The 23,691-nt window shown below is 40.3% G+C and overlaps 1 protein-coding gene across 1 annotated transcript in view; it reads right to left on the reverse strand.

Moving 5' to 3' along the window:
- macrod2 (mono-ADP ribosylhydrolase 2) overlaps nt 1-23,691 on the reverse strand; it is a gene marked incomplete at its 3' end in the record, with an annotated part of 378,266 nt that overhangs the window by 84,534 nt on the left and 270,041 nt on the right. The window contains exon 6 of the mRNA XM_005936328.3: nt 21,609-21,730. Within this exon, the coding sequence (XP_005936390.2) occupies nt 21,609-21,730 (122 nt within the window). The remainder of the gene's footprint in view (nt 1-21,608; nt 21,731-23,691) is intronic.

Consider the following 23,691-nt stretch of genomic DNA (forward strand, 5'->3'; position numbering starts at 1 on the left):
AATGGGCTTAGAAAGTTTACAAGTGAGCCCTTAAGCACTTACTAATGGTACAGCGGGACAATCCCGAGTCCTCGCTGACTTAACTAAACACAGATTCGGAAGTAAACAACGGCACACTTTGGGATTGGATCAATGGTAGATAGTAGCTGGACATAATTAACTTTCTTTGGATATAATGGAGCTCAGGCTGCTCTATGATTACCTTCACTGCGCTCACTTCCACAGCACTGATCCCATCTGCACGTGCAAAGGATGCAGTGTTACAGGGGAAGAAAGGCAGGCTGTAGCGTGTCTGTCAGCCAAACAATGACAGTGCTGAGATGGCTGGGCAGAAAAAAGGTGTAAATGCTTCAGCCTTTGGACGGTGCAGAGCGGTGAGGCAAATACACAGAGATGCCGAACTGATGGCTTCTTGATTCATTGATCCATGACCAGCTTGTATGGTTGATCGAGCACAGTTTACCCTGAAGCCTACAGTGCAAAGGTACACAAAGAAGGTGTTTTTTAATACAATTTGATCATGCACTAATAACTATAAAACAACTTTAAAACATTTACAGCTACACTCTATAAGTTGACACACTTCAAAGATTAAAAATATACATATTGTATTCTGAACCAGTGCAGCGAAAATACAGCAGGAAACCGTTCTCTTTTATTTCTCGTTTCATAGTGAGTTTTCACAGAAAAAATTGTCAACTCATGACAATGATCCCGTCAGTGTCAAGTGGGAACATGATGTGAATCTGAGCTGAAGGTGCATGCAATCAGACGTCGGCTTATATTTATGTATGAGGCCTCCTGCTCAGGATTAGTTGAAATTATATCACTGGCCACTGAGCAACAGAGAGGCAAAGACAAAGGGAAGAAATTACATCTGTGAGAAAAACTGACCTGTACATGACCCGCACACGGCTGACAGAATTCAAATGAGTGTAGGTGAGAACCATGTCAAGTAAACTCAAAAGCAAAATGCATTCCTGCTGCTCCACTGTACCTCCTCTGTACAGCTGCAGGCAGACTTCTTCTTGGATATATTCAGTTTTTTAAAGTCATATGATATTGATTAAATTATCATGCTTGTGGTGGGTGAAATCAAGACTGCTGTGAAAAGCTGAGAAAGTCAGACTCGGACTCGGATTGACAGCCGGAGAATAGAGCTGTGGCTTCGTTCTTCATATAGCGGTAAATTCATAAATAGCAGCTTGTGGTATTACACTAGTTTACAGTCAAAATGCATTTGAAATGACTGTATATCAAGCATACAATAATCTGGCTTGAACGTTAAGAAAGGGGTGGGCAGGCAGACTAATCTCAAGCAATTCTTGACCGACTGTAAAGGATGCCCATTCACACCCAGTTAGTCTAGCCAGTACCAGTTGCTCAAGCCAGTAAACACAGAAACCAACACGAGCATCTGAGAACACTCACTACACTAACCCATCAATTGCTCATTTACACAGCTTAATGACTGCCTACGAAGACAAATACTCGGAACAAATTGTTCCGCAAGCCATAAAGTAAACAAAAAGTCCTACAAAAGGAAAACGCCTCCGCTTGGTTTAGCCCAATGACCTCAAGCATGACATCACCAAGTCCACAGAAGTCAGGAAATGGCAGGTAGGCTCCTTTCCTAACCTTTGACCTGAGTATGAGTAACAGGAAGTAAGAACAAAGGAACAAACAGTATTTAAGTTTAAAGCATAATAAAAGAAACGTTGACAACATATGGCTGCACATTTGTTTTAACCTGCTAAACTGCTTTCATGCAACAAAATGCTAACACAAACAAACCGGGGATGGTAAGTGAAGTGGTGTTACCTTAGCAATGGCAAATCAGAGCATGTGTGCAAAAAGCAATATGCTGTGATGTGTAAAATTAACATGCACAAAGCGAGCAGTGAGTATGAAAGTCCTCACCCACTCGTCACATCAAGACTTACTAATTTTGGGTTACTGAACTGAAATTGATGGTTGGCTGTAGTTTGTATGTTATGCTGCTAGGTCAGTCCTGATGCCAAACGTTCTTCATTGACACTACAAATGACTAAAACACATTTTGAGCCCAGAATATTGGCAAGAAAAGCCCGAATGGGGGCAGGTGCTAATTTTCGAAGCGCCACTCTTCCTAAACTATTCATCCAATTTTGATTGCATCATCGAAAAAGCAGCTTGTGTAAAAAGCGGTTGTCAAATTTCTTCTTTTACTTGGATGGATGTAGAGAAGGAAGACATGCAGAGAGTTGGTGTGACAAAAGAGGGTCTTAGGGATGGGATGAGATGGAAGTAGATAATCCGCTGTGGCGACCCCCTAAAGAGAGCAGCCGAAAGAAGAACGTGCTGCTGAATGTACCGTCAATCACATTCAGCAGAACTTGCACAAGTAAATGCCTGAACTGTTCACACTTACTCTATGGGTACCACATGCAGACTGGAGGAGCCAACGATTGAACCACCAAACTTCTGATTAGTAGAAGACCTGCGCTCCCTGCTCTTCCTGATCTTGCAGCCACCTCAAGTGATGACACAAACAGATCTACTTTCTTGACATCCTACCTAACACAACATCTTGATCTGACCTGGCAGTGTGGCCTCTAAATAAAGTCTGTGCAATGTTTGTGCTGGAATAACCTTACTATGCTTTCTAATATTTCAGATTACGTATTCTCTAGCTAAATAGACTATTTCAGATTTTTATGATGTTACACAATGAAGAAAGCTAAAAAAATCACTGCATGAAGCGATCAGAAACAGATGAGAGGGTTACAATTTAGGATTAAAACAAACTGAAACAGCGTCCATAAAATGTAAAAAGTTAAATATCTTAAAATGCCCAATAAGCTATTTTAATTATCATACTTGGAATCAGCTCATAAATATTTTAACTTCAAAGCAGATAACATCTGAAAAACTGTTAACCAATGTTATTTACTGGAAAGCTAACACTTAGACTGTTGTTAGAGGCAGAGCAGAGCACATTTTAAAGCAAAAACTTGTATATTTTGTATCTGTCTGGTTGCCCTGTACGAACAATCAATCAAACACTGCATAAATAGTGGAAATTAACATACACCAGTTTAGTTCTCCTACTAGAAATAATGGTGCAAAAGCAAATACTGCCCCAAATTTACACTGTGGGCCACTAGGGTATCAAAAATCTTTCATTTTAACATGCAGCTTCTGTTTGAATGCAGGTTTTTATTTGACAATTTATAGTATCTAACATCCGCTTCCTTTAAAGCCTTGAACTTTGCTTTGATTACAATCCTTAGCCTGACATAATTATGATGATCTTATGAAATTTTTATTGTATTTAGCACAAGAGGCATGACATTATAAACCAAAGAGGCATTTTGATTGAATCCTGAGATTGGAGGAAAGAAAGTGATAAATAGAGGAAAATGTATTTGTGGTAATTTTGAGCATCATGTTTGATTTGAATATTTGAGCCTCAGCGCCGAGCAGAGTATAAGACATCATTCAAAATGCCTCGGGGCCTTTAAAGCCTGTGAATATTTCAGCGAGAGCTTAAGATATGTAGAGCATGCGTGCGTGGTGTTTAGCATTAGGAGTCATTTGCATTTTGGTGGGTTAAATTACAGGTGGTCATAAAGAAAGTGATCAAAGACACGAATAGGAGGATTCTGTCTGAATCTATCAAGCTGCTGTTTCATGGGGTATCTCAAAGAGAGAGAGCCTCTGAAATACTGAAGATAAAACGGCGTTAAAGGAACAAGCCAAGCCATATATCCTATGAAAGGTAAAAAGGGAGCATACATGGATTTTCAAATATCCATACCCCGTGTCAAACTGTCTCAGTCGAGATTAGCAGCATATGGAGCTAGAAGGTTAGTATTATCAGTAATCCTAAAATATAGCTCGTGATTTGTACCGTAAGAACAGATGATTCCCAAGTGGCTGATCTAAACGAATAGTAAAACAATCAGCGAGCATTTTTCAAGAGACACTAATTTCCATTCACAAATCAACTTCAATAGCACATTTAATCAGGGAAAGGAAGGGGAGGGAGTGTGCTGGTCATGGCGAGTGAAAGCCAGCCTATGGTACCCTTCCAATGTAAGGCTACTAATTAAACATTTTTCCTTTCAAGCCGCCCTTCAACATTTCAAAAGCACCATATCAAAGTGGCTTCAAAGTCAAAATCCCACTCTGAATTTTGAGTTGACAGAACGGCACGAATATGAAGACTGTATGCCCCCTGTCTTTGTGGCAGGACCGATGTGAAACTAAAATCACGTCAGCTGCAGCATGCATACTAATGGCCCGGTCACACTCAGGCTGTGTCCAGTTACAAGAGCCCCAAACCCACCCAAGTGCTTTCAACCACGTTACTTTGCCACCGTCAACACAGGAATGATTGCTCGGTTGAAATCAACCCCCTTTTGTTGCCCTGCATTATTTACAGTAGTAAAGGGTTACCTACTGCGTGGCTGAACTGTACACTGGTTTTTAAGGGAGTCAGTGTTACAAGATAACACGCAGAACGAACAATAGCGTGTGGTCAGCGGGGTGGCAAAATGTGGTTGATGTGAAAATAGAGATTAGGCATAGCTGTGCACCAGCAGTCACCCAGAATCAAGGAGGGTCTGTCACTGAAGGAGCTGACATCACGAGTGACTACACCAGATAATAACTGAATATAGCATTTAGGCCATTCCCACAGTTAAAATATGACTAAGTAGTATTTTCCCAGCAAGGCAACCGTATTAGAAGCATCAAAGAGAGCGGTTTCACTTCTATATCTATTTTCCTTAAGATAATGAGATAAGTTTGTTTATATAAAATCACCTTTGGGAATTATTTAAGGTTTCTATGCTTAATTAAGGAGCTCTGTGATTCATTTTTGTTGGATTACTCTATTAAGTTTCTAAATGTATAAAATAGTAAAGCTCAGTGAAATATTACCCAGATGAATCAAGCAAAGAATCATAACATATGATAAAAGAGGCCATAACCACATTCCCCACAGCACTATATACAGAATAAAAACTAACATTCATTAAAAGACCCAACCTCATTAACTGCAAATCGAATTGCACACTCCGCCCTGGTGTAGCACTGACCCCTCGGATGCACAGTAAATACATAATTATTATTGAATCACAGGGACACGTTTTCCAATTAGAAGAGTGAATGTTTGTCTTTTTTTCCTGCGTACTTTACGGCAACGCATTTGACGTAAGACGAGGTTAAGTCTGTTTCTTCCGATTTCTTCTTTGGCCTTGTGCTTTAGGAATAATTACTCAAAGACTCGAAGCAAGCAGCGTTTTTTTGTTTTTTTTTCAGCTGGGATTTTAATGGACTTAATGAACTCCCTTTGTTAACAGAAGCTCAGGGTGCTCTGTGATTGCCTTCATCGTGCACAGTTCTGCAACACTTGATATCTCGTCTCATTTGCTCCAGTGATACATAGCCTGTGTGAACTCCGGTGATGCAATATTGTGAAGGAATAAAAGACAGGCGGCAGCATGTTTGTGAGCCAAGGTAGACCGGAGCGAGATGAATAGGCATTAGAAAAAGATGCACAGCGGCAGACAGATAACCAGTACCCAGGATAACTGGAAAGATTTTTTGTTCTTTTTCTAGCCGTTTCCCTCTGCTGCCACGGATTGTGCTTGGGTAGGCTAAACATGCGACTGATCTATCTCCCCACTGAATGTGCAGGGATGAAATTGATATCGATCTCCTACATGGTGCTTGATAAATCCGCAAATAAATCCCACAAAAAACAATAAGAATAATAATCTCAACATGTTAAAGTTTCCTCTAATGTATGCAGAGACTAAGCTATGAAATTGGCAGAAAATGAAACGTATAAAGCCTGTGCTTGATTAAACAGTTAATCTCAAAATTAATTTGCTCATTTGAGATCCATTTGCTAAAATCTAAGATTTCAATATCACACATGCAGTCAGGGAATCCACAAGAAGCATATCAGTGCTGTGGTTTGAGTATGAAAACCTGTTTATCCATGTAGTTCATGGGCAGACTAGGCCCCAGCAGCGCACGTTCGTTTTAAGCTCCCACAACATTAAGCCATAAATCTGAGCTTGCCCAGAGGTAAGAGCAACCAACACTAATTAACAGCAGCGGTATGAGAGGTCAAGGCCTATGTCGTTTTAGCGTGAGAAAACATTATTTTTCAATTTATAGTATATGCGCTGGCCTGGTACGCTTTAAGTAATAAAGCTTGCGGTAGTGTGGGCATGAACACTAATGTATTTGCTTTACTGTATACTAAAGGGTGCATGTCTCTAAAGTAAATTAATTCCAGCAGTATGAACATAAGTGCTTTCAAATGAGGTGGCTAAATTGTCCTTATAGAAATGACACCTTAGATACAAGAGCCACCTCGGGGAATGTCCATAAAGCCAGATTGCTGATACAAACTAACGCTCAATTTAGGCACACAGCTCAGAATCGGTTTTCAATGAATATGTCTAGCCCTTAAAAGGACTTTGGTCCAAGGACACAGTAAGCTCTGAGGAGGTCAGCTCCCCCTCTGTGCAGACCTGTGGGCCATTCTCTCACACTTTGATCTGGGCTCTGATGATGCTGTGGCAGGCACAGACTCAGGAGTAGAAGGATTAGGGACAGGAGGGACATGGAGAGTGACAGCTTGCTTTGTATTCATTTTATCCCTTATTTTGGGCATAACGTCAGACAGCATGCATACCGATAGCTTCTCTGAGGTGTTTCTTTTTTTAGCTATCAAATCCTCAACCCCTTAAAAGAGAGATCAAAGGCGAGGCAGGCTCATTGATAACTGTATAATGGCTCACTTTGAGAGAACAGGCTTTTTGCTAAGATGGGCGCGTGGTGGAAACTGCAAACTATTAGTCATGCTGTCGGCTCATTTCCATATGTGTTTTATTGTCTCGTGAGCAAAGGCTACTGCACCTACTCACACTTATTGCACTCATGGTAGATCTAATGATATTCGTACCTACGGCAAAAACAAAGGGCCTTGTATCTCATTGTCTCTGTATGAAATACGTCTTGAAAGGTGACAACAATAATACACGTTTCATTTTATGCGTCTCTTTGGTGAGCCTATAGCACCTCTGCTTGTCTGGGAACATGGAGCTACATAAAAGCACAGCTTTCTCAGAAATTACTGTTATTACTGGCTGAATAACAGTTCACTAACTCACAGAGCTTACACAAGATCTACAAACAGCAAGTTCATATATGTGTTTTTTTTTCCATTTTTCTTTTGTTTTTTTTTACAGTGTCAGCAGTGGTGATATGTGCGAGGCCAAATTCATAGTTAAACATGAAACTAAAATAACATTTATTGCAATTTTCCTTTCTTCATTTTTAGTTGATGACACTTTAAGATATAAGCCACAGTTTGAGTATAAAGTGATCACATTAATATTGTAGCATAGCAGGCGTCATATTGCATTATGCATCAAGAAATGTCGCTCTCCTTTATTTGATGCCAGCTGCCAAAATAAAAAAATCCAATAATGCTAAATAATATTAGCTTTCCTTGGAGCTTCTCTGTGAGATTATACACAAAGTCCCACCTGATATCACTGTGTGTTGTTAAAGCTACAGTAAAGAGAGTTTTACGACTACCATTTCATTGTAATATTGAAAAGAAAAGTATTTTCAGTGGGACTACAATTTAGGTGGGGGACTCGTCCTGCTCTCGCCTTCTCCCTGACTCGTGCTTTTTGAGAACTTTGCAGGATAGACACCGGGTGTTTTAGATGTAAACACGGCATGAAAGTGATTGCGGTGGAATGAACTGCACTGAGGATACCCTTCAGACCTTGTCTCATCCATTGTCCCCACATTTTTACTCATCTAAAACTGCACAGACACTGAACCTATCTGACATCTGAACACAGAGGTGTCTTCTTGCCAACCTCGAGGGGAGAAGATAATAAACTTGTCACGTAGCAAACTTCCTTTATTCATGACAGGTACAGGGATATTGGGGATCAACAGATGTGAAAGAATCGGTAGGAGTGCTCCCGAAGGCTTGTTGCCATCTTCAAGTAGTCCTGTCACTTTTACACTACAGTGCAGGATATGGATATAAAGTATGAGGCTATAAAAGCAGTGTTTTGAAACATTGGGGCGTTAGTGGATTTATTGAGTGTAAAAGCCTTTTGAAGGATTGCCTGTTCAAAGTATCTACCTTTAAATCCCAGAAGAGATTTATTTCACCAAGGATTCTGGCCTAATCAAAATCTGCCCACAGCCAAGCTGGTTACAAGTCAGATAGCTTTCTACAAGCATGGTGACTCAGAGAAAATATACACTAATATACACATTCGGCACTGCAAATTATGGAGGGATATGAAGGAGTGAGGGGCTATTGTGTGACTGCATGAGGCGGTGGTCATCATTAAAGTGCTTAATAGACCATGACGCCTGTAGGACCTGACAGGCAAGCTGGGCAGAGTGGAGGTTCCAGAGAGAGGGTCACCTTCATGTAGAGACAGCTCTGTCACACTGGGGTCGTGAAGAGAGCCACTCTGCCACTGTGGCCTGGCTCAGACAATACATGTATACGGTCAGCCAAGCAGAACAACATGTCCCCCGCCTCTTTCAGATTCCAACCAAAAAGAAACAGACCTGCAGAGAATTTAGGCCCTGGACAGAAATGCACTTCCAGCTGCTGCACAAGCTTACCGTGTAATTATTTATACCAGATATGTGCAACGATATTGCTTAAAATGGTCTCCTAAATGGATTATAATCTACAATTCTTACCTCGGTAGATTTTAGATAACTAGGTAACTATTCACTAGAAGTACAATTAGTACAAATAGTGACTAAAATTGCCAAACTGTGGTAATATCTTCTTGTTTAATTATGCAGAGGTGGAGCATGGAGCTCATTTTAAGGTCGCTGGGTCAAAGACACTCTTATTTCTGTCAGTGTAAAGAAGTTTAGCTGCACATTGAATCCCTCAGATATCTTGTTAGCGACAGGAATTTCAAATAGTATAACCCAGTTTTTCTAAATGCTAAAGAAATGTTGCTGTAGTAAATGAAAGGCATCTGCAGAACGACTCTTAAATTGTAAGAAAGAAAATGCACTACAGAATAAGTTGTGGTAGCTCTTTCCGCAGTAATTATGAAACAGAAGGCTTTTGATAATAGAAATGTTTGTTTGAAGAAAATTACCCTTTTTATATTTAGTTTACCGTGAACACATTGTAAACAGACTTTTTACAGTAGATAATGAAAAGGCAGGAAACTCTCTCATTTTACTGTTTATTTATTACTAAATTACTTATGTGTGGTATAAATGGCCATGCAGGAGATCTTGATCAGTAGGAAAAGCTGTAAAACATATTATCCAAAGCCATCCAGTGGGCTAGATTATAGTCTTTGACAGGGCTAATTCTGGCCCCTGAGCCTTATGTTTGATGCCCCAGATATAGAGCAAAACGCTAAAAATGGTGGTAAAACCTGCCACACTAACATTAAGAGCAGTAGAGGACCTGCTGTCTAATGTATGTAGATGAAGATTCTTGTTAGTCACAGTAAAATCTCAGAGCTGCATCATAAAGAGTTGCTGTCTCGGTCTGAGCACAGGTGCATCTTCAAAATGAGTAGGAATAGCGTCCAAAACGAAAGGGAGAGGACATGTTACTCAAGGTCACGGTAAATTGCAGAAGCATTGGCACTGCGGATTGATTAGGAGTACAGGGAGCAGCTGGCTGAGAGGAAACCGGAAGGTGACTGAAGGAATCACCAGGTGGCTCGTGTGAATTATTACACTATCCTCCCAACTCTGCCTGCCTTCATAGCACACAATGCTGGTGTGAAGTGATCTTGTCACATGCAGTTTGCATCTGGACTGATCTGATCTGATTTCCATGCAAGGTAACGTCTAATGACGCCTTGTACAATTTGGTGAGAAACTAGATTTGTGTCTCTGGTTTGATTCGAACTATATGGATAACTTTCCCCCCCCACAAATGGCCAGAGGATAATAAAGCTAATTACAGTTTTCTAAATGTGGAGTTCATCATGAATATTGATAAAGAATTAATTAGTTGCTAAAAGTGGAAAACCATTTTCTCCACACCAAATACATCACATGTTTTTGGAGCAAAACTGCACTGGATCCCTCTAAAGGAAGTCTCACATTCGGCTACAAGAAATAATTTGACCAAACAATCCTGCCACTTGGGAAATATCATTTCTTTGAAAAACTAAAAGAGTGCATCTATTTTTAAATAATTTCTCTTAATCAGTAACTGGATGCAAGCACAAAAAACCCCACAGCTCACTGATTAGTATTTAGTGTGAATCATAACATGGATAAGAGACTATTATGTACTTCCTCATGACTTAACCTCGTCCTGCAAGACTGGACTCATTTACAGTAGGAATTTAAAGCCGTGATCGTCTTAATTAATCCCAAACAATATGTTGCGTATCCTTATCTCAACTCACTTCTTTTCCAATTTCATAATAGGGCCTTTTTACTGCATCAGTGTGTGGTTAGTATACTGTAGCGTGCTCATTCTTTTAATTGCTCAGTGACTTTGCTGTGCTGAGTCCAGATAAAGGGAAGAGTTCCTGTAAGGGAAATTATCAGATGAAGTGCTTTCTCAATATCCCAATTGATCGGTGTCCTTTGTGCTCAGTGCTCTGCAGATCAAAAAGCGCCGTCCTCCTCTGTGCAACAAATACTGCACGCACACACGCACGGATACACATATCCAACTCTGTCGCAAGAATAAGACGGTTGTTCAAAGTCACGCTACGCAAACACTGCGCTCTATTACACCTGATTAATCTTCTGCGACAATTTCTGGCATATCTAAAAAAGATTTTTAATATGTCGTTCCATGTTCAACTCGTTACGGTTTTTGTTCTCCTAGGACGGGGCTCAGATCCTTCAGAAAGAGCACATAACATTTTATTCCTTGCATGTCGTCGTTACCGGGGGTTTATGAATGTGACATTTGACATTAAGCCGAGTAAGATTTGGAGGTTATCTGGCGTTCCAAGCTGTGAGTAAGAAGTCAAACCATGAAACACGATTCGCCCATGTGTTCTTTCTGGCAGGTAATTCATTCAGGAGATGGCACGGCGACTAAATCTTTGAGCTAACTACATCTATATGGAAAATCAGTGTATAGGTGCACTAATGGCTGTGTTAAATTTAAAACTGTCCTATGGTAAAGACACTTGTGGCATCATTCATAAAAGGCTACTGTGACATTTATGATGTTAAGGTCGCTGGATGACAATAAAAGGAAATTTTAATCTTTTAAATGACCCCATTTAAATTATTACTACAGTAGGCCTACTTCATAATGATTTAATGCTAACATCCTGTATAATTCTTAATTAACTTGGAGCAAGATAGAACGTGGACGGACTAGCTGCACGTTGAAAATCAGGTGTCAAATATTCAGCTGCTAAATGCCTTCGCTATCGAAAATTGAATCACCAAAATAATCAGAAAACACTTGTCCACAGAGAAATAGCCTGTTTCCAGCAGAGTGCAGATAATTCAGGTAAATGTTAGGAGTCAAGCAACAAGGCCATGCTTATATTTTCCTTTATCTTTTTTTCAAATATTACTAAACGGTAAGATAATTTTGTGGAAGTAAAGCTGAATTCTCTGTCCAAACACAAATGTCACTGATAGTAGACAGGAAGTTAAAAAAAACAACAACAGAAAACATTTGCTGGGGCAGAAACAGGTATTTTACATCTCCGTTAAAATCTTCAGCATCAAAGCAATACAATTCTGCAGCGTGAGACCCAATATATTTCTCTCATAAACCTGTGAAAGGTGCTGCATTGCCTCCTGAATTGCTGAGTAGGATCAATCTGAGCCAGTTTAACATCGTGAGTCAATCAGCTCAGGCCAGGCACAGCGCATCAGCCCTCGTTAGCGATGACCTTGGGAGATAATCATGGCACTAAAACGGGTATATATGTGTGGGGTAATAGCACTGTAATTAACAAAATATGCAGGAGAACATAAACACTGGCTTGTCTGCCTATGCGCACAATTATTCTCCTGCTCAAGCCTGCAGGTGGAAGGCTGCGGATCTGATAACAAAATGATGAGTGGGCAAGACTTTGTCCCTGTGTATGTTTGTGGATAAATCAACGATTTTGCATAGAGCGTCCTGATATTCTCATAAGCTAGAATAAATATGGTCTGGACAAATGGTCATCTCATCATGTTTTGTTCCAAGTTTGCTTTCGCCAAATCGAACATCAATGAGCACAATATGTACGGAGCTGATAGGCAGTATAATCTACATTTCTGACTGTATAGCCAGGATGAAGATATGTAGTTATTCATATCTAAAATGCACAAAACACTACAGAGACTCCCAAGGCTTCCAGTACCTGTCAGCTCTCTATGTTAAGCATTCTCTTTGATAAAACACATGGGAACCGATGCATAAACAAAGAGTGGTGCTTAGTATATTTTAGCTTCTAAATTTTAAGCATGTTTTATGGGAGGAGGAAATGCATGTATTGAAAAGGAGCCAGCAGTATGATATTAAGATTTAAGTCGCTGTATGTGCTCAACAAGACATAACTCACTAAAAAGTAAGTAAAATAAAATATCAGAGCCTAATTAAGTCAGAAAGGAGGAAATATCAACGACAAGATGAAGTTTAAGAGGATTGAAAGGCACTATCTCTTTTTCCAAAGGGGATTTAAGAGGATCAAAGGGGTGGCTTTGTTTTCTTCTTCTTCCTCCTCTCTCTCTTTTTTAAACAAACCCATTCTCTCATTAATAAACCAATTACTACACAGTCTGCTTGTCATTTCAATTTCTGTGTTCCTGTGATATATATTTTTACAGTACTTCTAAAATGCAAAACCAACTTTGAGCTATGGACTTCCCAGTTGCACAGCATACAATAAAGGGTGGAATAATCAGGAAAACCCTTCATCGACTACTAACGTGATGTTCATACAGTGCATAATGCTGTGTCTTGAGATACTGATCCAGTATAAAAGAAACTCACAGAACAATAAACTTTTGCAACATCCATATTAACCTGATATGCTATCTGGGTTTTTTTTGCCTTGAAAAGATGCCATGTGTAGTGAAATAAATGTCCCCAATGTGCCGATCCAGGGCGAGAGAGACCTTGTAGTCCAACCAAACACGTCTGTAAGTCCAGAGACTATGATTGAAGGATAATTGGGTGCAAGCTTGTTGAAATGGAACCCTGTGATAGACCAGGAAATTCCAGTTTCATGGACACGGCTCTGGCAAGGTCACAACTGGGTTCGACACCTGGCTTCATAAACGCCCCAAATGAAAACACCTCGAGGGAGCGTTTTGAGGCTAACTAGATTCAACACTAGAGTAAAGCTGGCTTTCACACCCGTGCTAAAGCTACTAACATTGCTAATAGATCACATGTTCACAATGATCTTGTGTTTTTTTAATTAAAAAAAAAAGCATTTTAAATGCTGTGCTTTAAAAGATTAGATATTCTCAGTGCCCTACATGGAAAAAGCAAACAAAAAAAACATGAAATGTATTTTCTGATACAGACTCGTGTTAAAAGTCTTGGCTTTTAGGTTTAAGTGCATCCATCTGCGAGTGCTAAATTGAAACTGTTCCTATGCATATCACGATCACAGATGCACCATCTGGATTTCTGGATTGGTGGTAAAAGATTAGCTGCTGATTTGCACATGATACAAAAGGTTTTCTGTGATTCTTCCTTTGTGTACTCTGTTTGAACAGACTCGCCCACAGGCATCGTCTCAAATTGAAATCGTAAATTGTATTGAGTATTTCTCATTTATCTATTTGCTGGCAATCATTTGCCATGGGATCAAACTGTCGGCCACACAACTTGTGGAGTACCCGCTCTACCACCCGAGCCATGTCTGAATAAACCCAGGCAACATGAGCTGCTACCTGAGGGGACACTTTTGCATCTGTAACAAGATGACCAGGAGTGTTAGAGGCGTCTCTGTTTTCACACATACACACGGCACAGGCGTTGCTGGCTGGACTGATTCGGCATGGTAATTATCTATAATGATGTAAACAAGAAGTCATTCCACTGAGTTTGCTGCCGATGAACACCAATCTGTTGCAGTATCCATGAGACTGCTGGGATTTACTCAGTTGAAGCGTAACTGTCAGGCTATGAGAAAAGCCTTTGTATGTACAATAATGTATCTCACATCCCTCCTCCATGCTCAGTTCCTTTGATCAAAGAAGAAGCATTTATCAGATGGTGGCGGAAATGTTTGATGACACAGGTATTTCAGACTCGAGCACGACTCGAAACAGATGGGAGCCTACTGGTGGAAAAACAAGCTTTGAGCAAGGACCAGAACATTTTTGTCTGTACTGGTTCAGGCTGAGGAGATTTCAAAGCAAACAAATGCCACCGTCCACGTATCGTCTGTTCGACTGTTTTTCTTTTGTCACAAACAATGTGATTCAAACGAAGCCTCCTTCAGGCAAATGACTTGGCACTTTCTTTGAAAACCAGCATTGTTCCAAATGACCCGTTCCAAAACTGCGCTTTAGCTGAACGAGACACCGCTAATCAGACCTAATTATCGCTATTATTCTGTTGAGTTGATCTCTAAGCTCGTAGCCTGTTTAAACTCTCTGCATTCTCTGAAAGTCAAAGCACAGGTAAGGAGCGACTCACTTTCTCATTCCTGTTGTGAAGCGGCGACAAAGGTAGACAGAAATGCCTTTTGTTCCCCTGCATTGCCCACATTCTTCAGGTATGTTTAATTAATGCATGCTTATTGTGGTGTTCGTTCTCATGGCGTCTGGTGGGAACGACATCTGTTCAATCAACAACTTCCTCTGACAGTCCCTCAGTTGGGTGCGAGCTGTCGCTTCTATTCTCAGATGGTACCACAGAGAGATGTGAGCTTCATAGAAATTCAGGAGACTCCTCACAGTCAGGTATAGCAGAAGAGAAAAAGATGAAGTAAAACTAGCCTGAGAGCTGAGTGGGTCTTATACTACTTGACTATGCTTTAGTACTTAAATTATGGGAAGCACTTTTATTATTGTCAGGGAATATTAACATATCATGCAATTGCTGCCATTTTCCTCATAGAACAACTAGATGGAGTAGCCTTTAGTGGAAGACAGAGCTTAGTGTGATTGATGTGGGCTCACTCTGCTTGTAATCAAGACACTAGCATGTTCGTATCAGCCCTCTGCACATAGACACTCTGGAGATTACCTCTTCTATACCCATCAGCTGTGATTGCCCCTCTCAAGGTGTGCAGAAATGTCACATTTTACATATCCTAACATTTCACCTCACATAAAGTTCTGAAGTTTTCCCCGAGTGAAGGGCTGTCACGGGAAGGTGATACAGCGGGGCTTTGACTTCTCCTTGCACCTGAAGCTCCTCCTTCCCCCTGTGGTTGACTCCTTCTGTATTAGGTTGCTCAGGTAATTGGGGTTCCAGTGGTCATTAACTCCGACTAGGTGGCATACCACGGCAACCACTATCACTATAATTGGATCTAATTGGCCCAGTGTTGCCAATGATTTGGATCAGACAAATAGAAATGACTAATTTAAATGTCGGTGTGACCTTTTGAAAGCTTCAGACTAATTAACTTTTGTCGATGCAAGCAGGTAATGTAGTGTATGTGGAAGTGTGCTCCTAGCAATGATTGGTTACAGAAGGGGCCTGTGTTATAATCACATACTGTGTCTAATTTAAGAACAACACCCTATAAATTCAGTGCACTACAGTTTCTCCATAAAGCCTTGGTGTCTCGATTTATTCTAGATTTTTCATTGCACTAATACGGATTTTAAAAAGCTAGATTGCTCACATATTAACAAAACAAACCAAAGCCTAGCTGAAAAATAAAGCACAGTGTCTGCACAGATGAGTATAATAATCCCAACTGGAAAGCTAAATTTACAAAAATAAATTTCTGCTGACATCGAGAAAATGAAAATGGACTGCAAATATGTCTCGCTGTGGACCAAAAAATATTTATAAGTCATTAAAAAATAATTTCAAGATGTGATTAAAAACGTCTGGGACTTGTTCCATAAAAATCATTAAAAAACATCTTATTTAAATTTGGTCGATGTCCCTTTTAGGGCCCACTTCTCATGTACCTCTGGACTTCAGCACGACTGCTATTTTTGGATCACTCCACTGAAGTCTTAATCCGGCCCTTTGCGCTTGTGCTGCTGCAGTGTGCTAAGGATCTTTTCCATGGTATCAAAACAGTAACCCTTCGTGGCAATTTTAATTTTGGGAACATGGATGAACATTTGGATGCTCTCACCCAGAGGAACGGCACAAAGCAAAGCAAAAAAAAAAGACAAGCTAGCTCCTGGTGGCAACTTTGACTGCACTAATAATTTAAAAACTATAGAGTCCTGATGAGGTCACGGTCTCATCATCAGACATTATCCTGCATACAAAAGTCAATCTGAAAAGGAGATTTTTGTTTGATTTGTGCACATTTTACATTCATAGTGAAACTGCAGAAAGGCTAGCAATCTAAAAATATCTGTAATGCTAAAAATGCGCGAGGAGATAATCTTGAAGGGCAAACTTTTTATTACACCTAATAGTTATAGTACAATCTCCTGTTTTTGGAAACAGGTATCTGGTCAAACTACAGCTACTTCCAAAGTACACAGAGAAGCACAAACAAAGAGGTTGAAGTTCCAACAACATCTGTTGTATGAAGAACAACATCATTGCTCGTTTTGGCCTTCAGCCTTCGTCAGGGTCAGCAAAAATTATATGAACCAATCATATACATCCAGTGTACATATCCACCAATTACACATATGAGTGGACTGGTCTGCAATAAATTTAAGTGCAGTAGATTTTTACTGCAAAGTAAAGTAATAAAGTTGTACAACAAAAAAGGTACCGTTTGTTAGTCACACAGTTACTATGTATCTCTATGAAATATATGGGGGTCTATATTTATAACTACAATAAACATTAACTAAATGCAATACCAGGTGATGAAGGTACAAAAACAACTATATTTTGCAAGCAGATAAGCAGGAAACATCTTAAAAAACAGAAAGAGGAGAGAAGTACACAGAGGAATGGTTTGTGCGTGACCTGCTCAGTACATAAATGAAAATTAATTAATCACTTGGGAAGTGGGTACACCAAAATGGAAAAGGATGAAGTACAAAGTCGTTAAGTTTGATATGGCAATATTTAGACACATAAATAAGAACAAAGACCCTCTAGTGCACTTAAACGCAGTAGTAAAAAACACATTTTCAATATCACCGGTGACCCACATTAAGAAAGATGGAACAGTAAAAGTTATTTACTGCATATTTTATATCATTCTTGAGAGCCGATAGGATGCTGTTAAAACTCGAATGCCAAAACAGAACATAAGTCAAGGTTAAATTCAACTTCTCACGCAAATCCCAGAGTGTCTCTATCTTGACGCCACCTTGGGGGCAAGTTCACTATAATACAAGGGTTTGTTTTGTCACTGTCATGTCAAACACATTATCCAGTAGGAGCTATCAGCTGTCATCTTCTAGCCGAGTGTGCATGTTTATAAGATATTGTTTGTGGGAATGCATTTTGGGAACGCTCTCGGGCAAAATGAATGAAAGCTAATGCTCCTAGCAGCCTTGGAAAAAGCCCACAGAGAAAGGGGGGGGAGCTAATCCTATCATTCTACACCATTCATCTGCAATCCACTTGGCTTTCAGCATTTTCCTCAACGGGCAATTTGTGGCTTCCCTGCTGGATCTCCTCGAAGCCTGTGTGTTATGACTGCTAAACACTTCCAGGCCGCATGGGAGTCAGAGAGGAGGCCACTAAATACAGTCTGCGACCCTGTCACTGTCCGCACTGGCAGCTGCCAACCCACGATATGCTGCCAGAAATAGCTTAATGACAAACAGTTTCACAAGCCATCAAACTGTGGCCCGTCAAAGTCAAATTGTGAACAAAAAAGAGGCACGCAATAGCCACAAAATCACTAGTCAACAAGTAAAACGCTCCCTCTATCTCATGTACCATGACGTAAAATCTTAGTTCTAATATCTTGACAAGATACTCTCCGAAAGGATAATACAAATAAAGACTTGGGTATTTTTTATGTTGAAAGTCATACTGTAGTATAAGTGGTTAATATAGTTTCTGAGCTTGAATCTGAATGACTTCCAGATGGTGGCGTCTCCCTCCATATCTCTTTCTGCCTGATAGACGCTATACTTGCTTCCAGGGAAGAATCTGAGCAGCTGTCCATGACTAACTATAATGGGGGACCTGTATTACCGTCTCCTCAGTTCAGGCTTTTCAGCTCTTTGGAGACAAGCCCCCATATGTATGTAAAGCACACACGCTCCCAAGTGTATTAATAAAATATACATGTACACAGGTGAATGACTTTACTTTTATCAAGTAATGAAAACCTTAACTTGAAGAAATACCCTTTGAGTTATGAACTTTATTAGCAAGTTTCTTGGCTGCAAAAGAACTGCATGTCCTATGATTTGTTAGGACCTCTGCACACAGACACATTACAGAAAATCTTTATTTGTCTGATTTCCTTTAGGAAAAACCTTTTCATATATCACAGAAACCTTTATCAGAGCCATCTAGAATATTCTTGCTGTAAAAGGGCAGTTAGTGTTATTATCACTTATTACTACATAACTACAATCAATCTTTAAACAAGTCCAATATTTCCTCTTTGGGTCTTCACCTGAGTCTCCTTTGGAAACAACAACATAGTGTAGTGTAACAAGCAATGAGCAGAGGAGGGGGCTGTTTGACAACATGCTGCTCAATAGTCCAGAGCTGCAACTTTCCTGCAAAGCTCCCATAGCTCCCCTGTGTGTTGCTGGAACGCTGGCATCCTGGCTGTGGGCTATGGTCAGTCAGAGCCCAGGGAGCTGTGACAGCCTGCTGCTCTTTCAGCCGCAGAAAAAAAAGCAAAAAAAAAAAAAGCACTGAAGCATAAGAGTCCTCTAGGCAGAGAAGAAATGAGCAAAGATGCTGCAGTAACACAGGCACACTCACATATGCCTGAGGATGACGCACGTAAAAGGCAAAGTTTATGTGTGCACAAACACATGCTATCACTATCCTGCGTGCACTGCAGTCAAATGATTTGGAAAAACACGCTTCAACGGCACATCGTCCAGTCTGCTATTTATCCAGAGAACAAGACAAAATGCAAAATCGGTCAAGCGGTAAAAGTATTCTACTGTATATCCTACAAGTGTTGCAGGACATTTAACCCATACAAATATTACGCTGGAAATTTACCCCCAAAAAATCAGAAACATTTCTGCAACCCATCCAGGAACTGCCTGAGGTTTTCTAAAAGTCATACTTTCGATCTTCCTCACTTCCATTCCAGCAGAGCTGCAAATCAGTCCAGCACAGTGTAGGAGAAGGAATGCTCTTCTATCTAATTTCTAACCACTGGAATACTAGTAAGCACGCACTCACGTACTGAGCTGCCCTAAGGTAGAGGAAGTGCATTTTCAGTCCTGAAATTTAGTGGTACTCTCTGTAAACTCCCCATCTTGACATGCTACATGCACAAGAAGTTTCTGATATGATGACTGTGGTAGCCATACCGTTGTGGAGCCCGAAGGGTGGCTTTGAGCTCAAAGAAATGGGGATTAGCAACCAATCGGTTCTCCTTTCATGCTCAAGTTTATCTTGTGTTAGGCTTTGTTTTGACTCCTATTCCTGTGTAATGCCCTGGAATCCCCTTTAGGGAGGCAGCCATCTACGATTCCCTGTTGTCCTGCCTTCCTTTGCCCACTTTACAGACCCACTTGGCAGCGGGCCTGTCGTCAGTGGGATCTCTCAAACAGCAAACCTCATAGTGAGACCCTTTCAGAGAGGCTGAAATGAGCTTAGAGCTGAACAGCTAACCAGAAACTTAGACACATTGTGTTGTTCACCAAGAGCCTGTGAGATAGTCGGTTAACAAAGAATTAGCAGAGAACCCTTTCAGCCTCTCTTCAAGTGTGTCTTGCATATCAAGGCAAGCTGGACTAAAACTAAATCAGGGCCACAGCCTTGCTTGAAGAAAGAAACAGCTATTTCCTTTTCGGTTTTGGTAAAAAAGGCTGTCTATTGTCCTTGCAGCAAGGAGAGACCAAATGGACTGTGGCTAAGATAATGTAATGTTCATCCTACAAGGCCAGCCAATCACAGAAAACCACTGTTTTCACTGAAGGCCTGCTCAACTCACAGCAGCTGTGTAAATATATTAGACAGAATCCTGCCTGCTCCTAGTAAAAACAGAAACTCTGTTTCTTATAAATATATGGATTATTGTATAAATAAATCAAGAGATAGACCTAATCTAAATAAATCTTTGGAATGTGCAAAAAAACAAGGATTTTGTGGTTTGTGGATGAAAGCACGTAAGCAAGGTGGTGGGTTCCCGTGAAGAGGCCCGAGATGCCAAGTGATTTTGCCGAGGTGCTCCCTTTGCCAGTGAGTTCTTGAGCAGAACTCAGTGTAATTGTGTAATATGCTAATGCAATGTCACGCTTGTGACTCATCTTTAGTGGATGTAACTATTTGAGAAGTTGCAGAATACTTGCCGCTCATTCTCATATAACCTCGAAGCAGCAAAACCCAACTACTTCAGACATTTGGCTTCACAATCCATTTAATTGCAACATAGAGGTGTCTGTTGCACTCACAATAAGTCATCTATAGAGCAGGAATTTGTCAACATCGTCTTTAATGAAACCGGCACTCATGTATGTCTCATTTTTCTTCCATCAATTGACTTCTGATGAGGCTGCAGGGTAGTACACTGACACAGAAAGTGGGATTTGTGGATATTTGGTGTGACACTGTTTTGTTTACCCTCTGTGGGCAGGGCAAATCCATATATCACACAGCCCAGCCTGAAACATACAGTCCGCGCATGGCTAGAAGCTTAGATAGTGTGTGAATGATCATCTGCCAGCTGTGGATTGTGTGGGCATTGTCTCATCTAAAGCCCTTATGATTCAGTCGCATGCACCGTAGCCATTGTTCTTCTGCTGTTTTAAAGAAGAAAATTCAGCTTGAAGAGGTGGCACAGATGTGTCCAAGAAACATCACAAATTACTTCTTGGTGCGGGAGACTTAATTTCTTGAAAACCAAAATGACACATCACAAATCTACACCAAAGCCTTTGTGGAATTTGAGAAAGGGCAGAGTTTTATAACCTTAAAGTGGGTTGCCAAACAAAAAAAAGAAAAATAACAGCATGGTTATTCACAGTCGTAAAATAGAGAGGTGGGTACAAAGGCCTGCCTTTCATTTAATCACAACCCAAAGTAGTCTACATGAAAAGCCTTCATTTGACAAACATGAAACATTACCATTTTGTTGTGTTCTCTGTTGCTTTTGTTTAAATAAAGAAGATTAAGGCTTTTCAGAACTGTATCTAAAATGAAAGATGCTAAATCCTTTTGTTCCCGTACCTTTTCCAAATTTCCAAAATTTTCAAACACAGCTTTTCTCACTGAAGGCTTACTCGCTGTTAAACAAAAACACCAAAAGCATATAATTTGTGTGTTTTAAACTGCTCTGAACAGAGTCCAGTTTTTCCTCAGCCTGGCAGTGCACTGTACTCACCACAGTCTTCAAGTCATGCTCCTTCATCAGGTCGAGGGAGTTCTGGTAGCAGGAGGTGAGGTCATTAGTCTCTGTAGGGCCCACATGACCTCTGGCCACCGGCCCCACGGTGTGGATCACATCTGTCGGAACAGGACAAACACAAGCTCGTTTGTAAGTAAGCACGGCCTACTTTTAGCAAGGATAAATGTTTGAAGCTCCGTGGTGGTAAGTGGAAGGCTATAAAAACAATCTGCAAAATCATCAGCAAAATACACAACGTGGGAAAGTTTGTCTTCACAATGAGACAATGAAGAAGGCAAGATGAACCCGCTACCTAAGTGAGTGCATTTATTTAGTAAATGAAGCAGCAGCTTAGATAGAAAATCAATTACAAGATTCTTTTATGCTATCCACTCAAATATTCATATCTCTCCCTGTACTCTCTTTCCCTTCGCATAGTAATGTCTTTACCTGTCAATCACTGGTCTCCTTGTCTGGCCTGGCCAGACCGAAGAATGCAACTTCTTAAATGAATCATAGGCGCGATGACAGGAAAGCAGAAAAGAATCGACTCGGTGACTTGACAGAAACATAATCTTCTGCATTCTGCGTGGCTACCCTTGGCCTTCTCAATGTTGGACAGGCCAGGTCAGCATCAATATACAGGATGTTACTCTGCAACGCCCACATAGCATACCGGGTAGATCACAAAGACTAACTACGAAGAAAAATAATTTATGCAAAAAACAAAAGTCTGCAACAAAAATGAGTATATACATGATGATTCACCAAAAGTCATGATGCCATTCTTCTGTTTATTCAAACCCAGACAGTAATAATATTTCACTATATCCAGCAGTGCGGGCCAGTAAATCTTCATTTTTAAGCAAATTAAATATAGATCATTTCTGACCCTTGGATTTGTAATTTAATGCAGCAAATTCTCATTACTAAAATATTAAACCCTCTCGAAGGACTCAGACCCAGAGCTGGTTCATGTAAGAACTTGCAAATAAATCGCAGTGCAGCCAGCGTTTTCTTATGTTTTCTTACATGCGACCTCAATTATTTGATATGAAACACTCAGCCTCATTTTCCTGCTCAATAAATATCAGCTACATTCCTAATCTACTCTGCCATAAATCATTTTTGGATAAAATTTGATTCTTGGTTCACTCTCAAAGCACATTGTTAAACCACGGCTCATAAAGGAGCATTTTTACAACAGAAGGTTGTAAAGTTATGACATGCATATATTTATGGGGCATATTCATGGGATGGGAGTCATCACCCTGGCAAGTTAGCATAAAGGAAAATGTTTTGGTTTTTCCCCCTAAAGGTGTGGTTATGGTTGTGAAAGGATCTACAGCAGTGGTTCTCAGACATTTTTCTGGCACGGGCCACTGCAGAAGCCAGGGAAAAAGTTCACAGCCTACACCACACAAGTTTGAGAACCACTGGTTTACTGTAACCCAAACTCCTATTTTTTTACTAAATACTGAAGAAAAAAGACTGAAGTAAAAGAAAGTAAACAGCGGCTAACGAGTAGAATGTCAGAAAATACCAGAAAGGATATGAACCCCAGACGGAAAGTGCAGCATATCAGTCACACCGCCCACAACACGACTTTCAAGTCACAATTTGTTGAGATGAAAGCAAAGAGTAGCTATTACACATTTTAGTGTGACAATCATTAATACTTCATGATAATAAAAAGCAGGGACCTTTATCATCAAGAAGAGTTTTCTAATGTTGCTTAAGGGGTAATATTTAGTTTTTGGGAGAGGTACAAAACACGGGGCCAGGTTGATCCCAATGCTAAACTGAGGTTGTGTTGTAATGAGAATAGAACTGTTTGAACTATTCCCTTTTTCCAGAATTGCAGACTGAAAATTGCATAGCACAATGTGGTTATAATGGGACACGTGGTAAGTTGTTTTTCGTGCATAATTCATGAAGTTCACTACAAGAACGGCCACATGCCAATTATAGTGTGGGCAAGCGCCAAAAACCAGACTACTGGTGAATTCATGAAAATTTAAGCAGTTCTTATTTCATCAGTATGGATGCCTCCACTTGTTTCCTCAACTCTTCCACATCA

Source organism: Haplochromis burtoni, unplaced genomic scaffold (genome assembly GCF_018398535.1).
Source record: "Haplochromis burtoni strain Fernald_Lab_line unplaced genomic scaffold, NCSU_Asbu1 Contig_207, whole genome shotgun sequence".
NCBI classification, from domain to species: Eukaryota; Metazoa; Chordata; class Actinopteri; order Cichliformes; family Cichlidae; genus Haplochromis; species Haplochromis burtoni.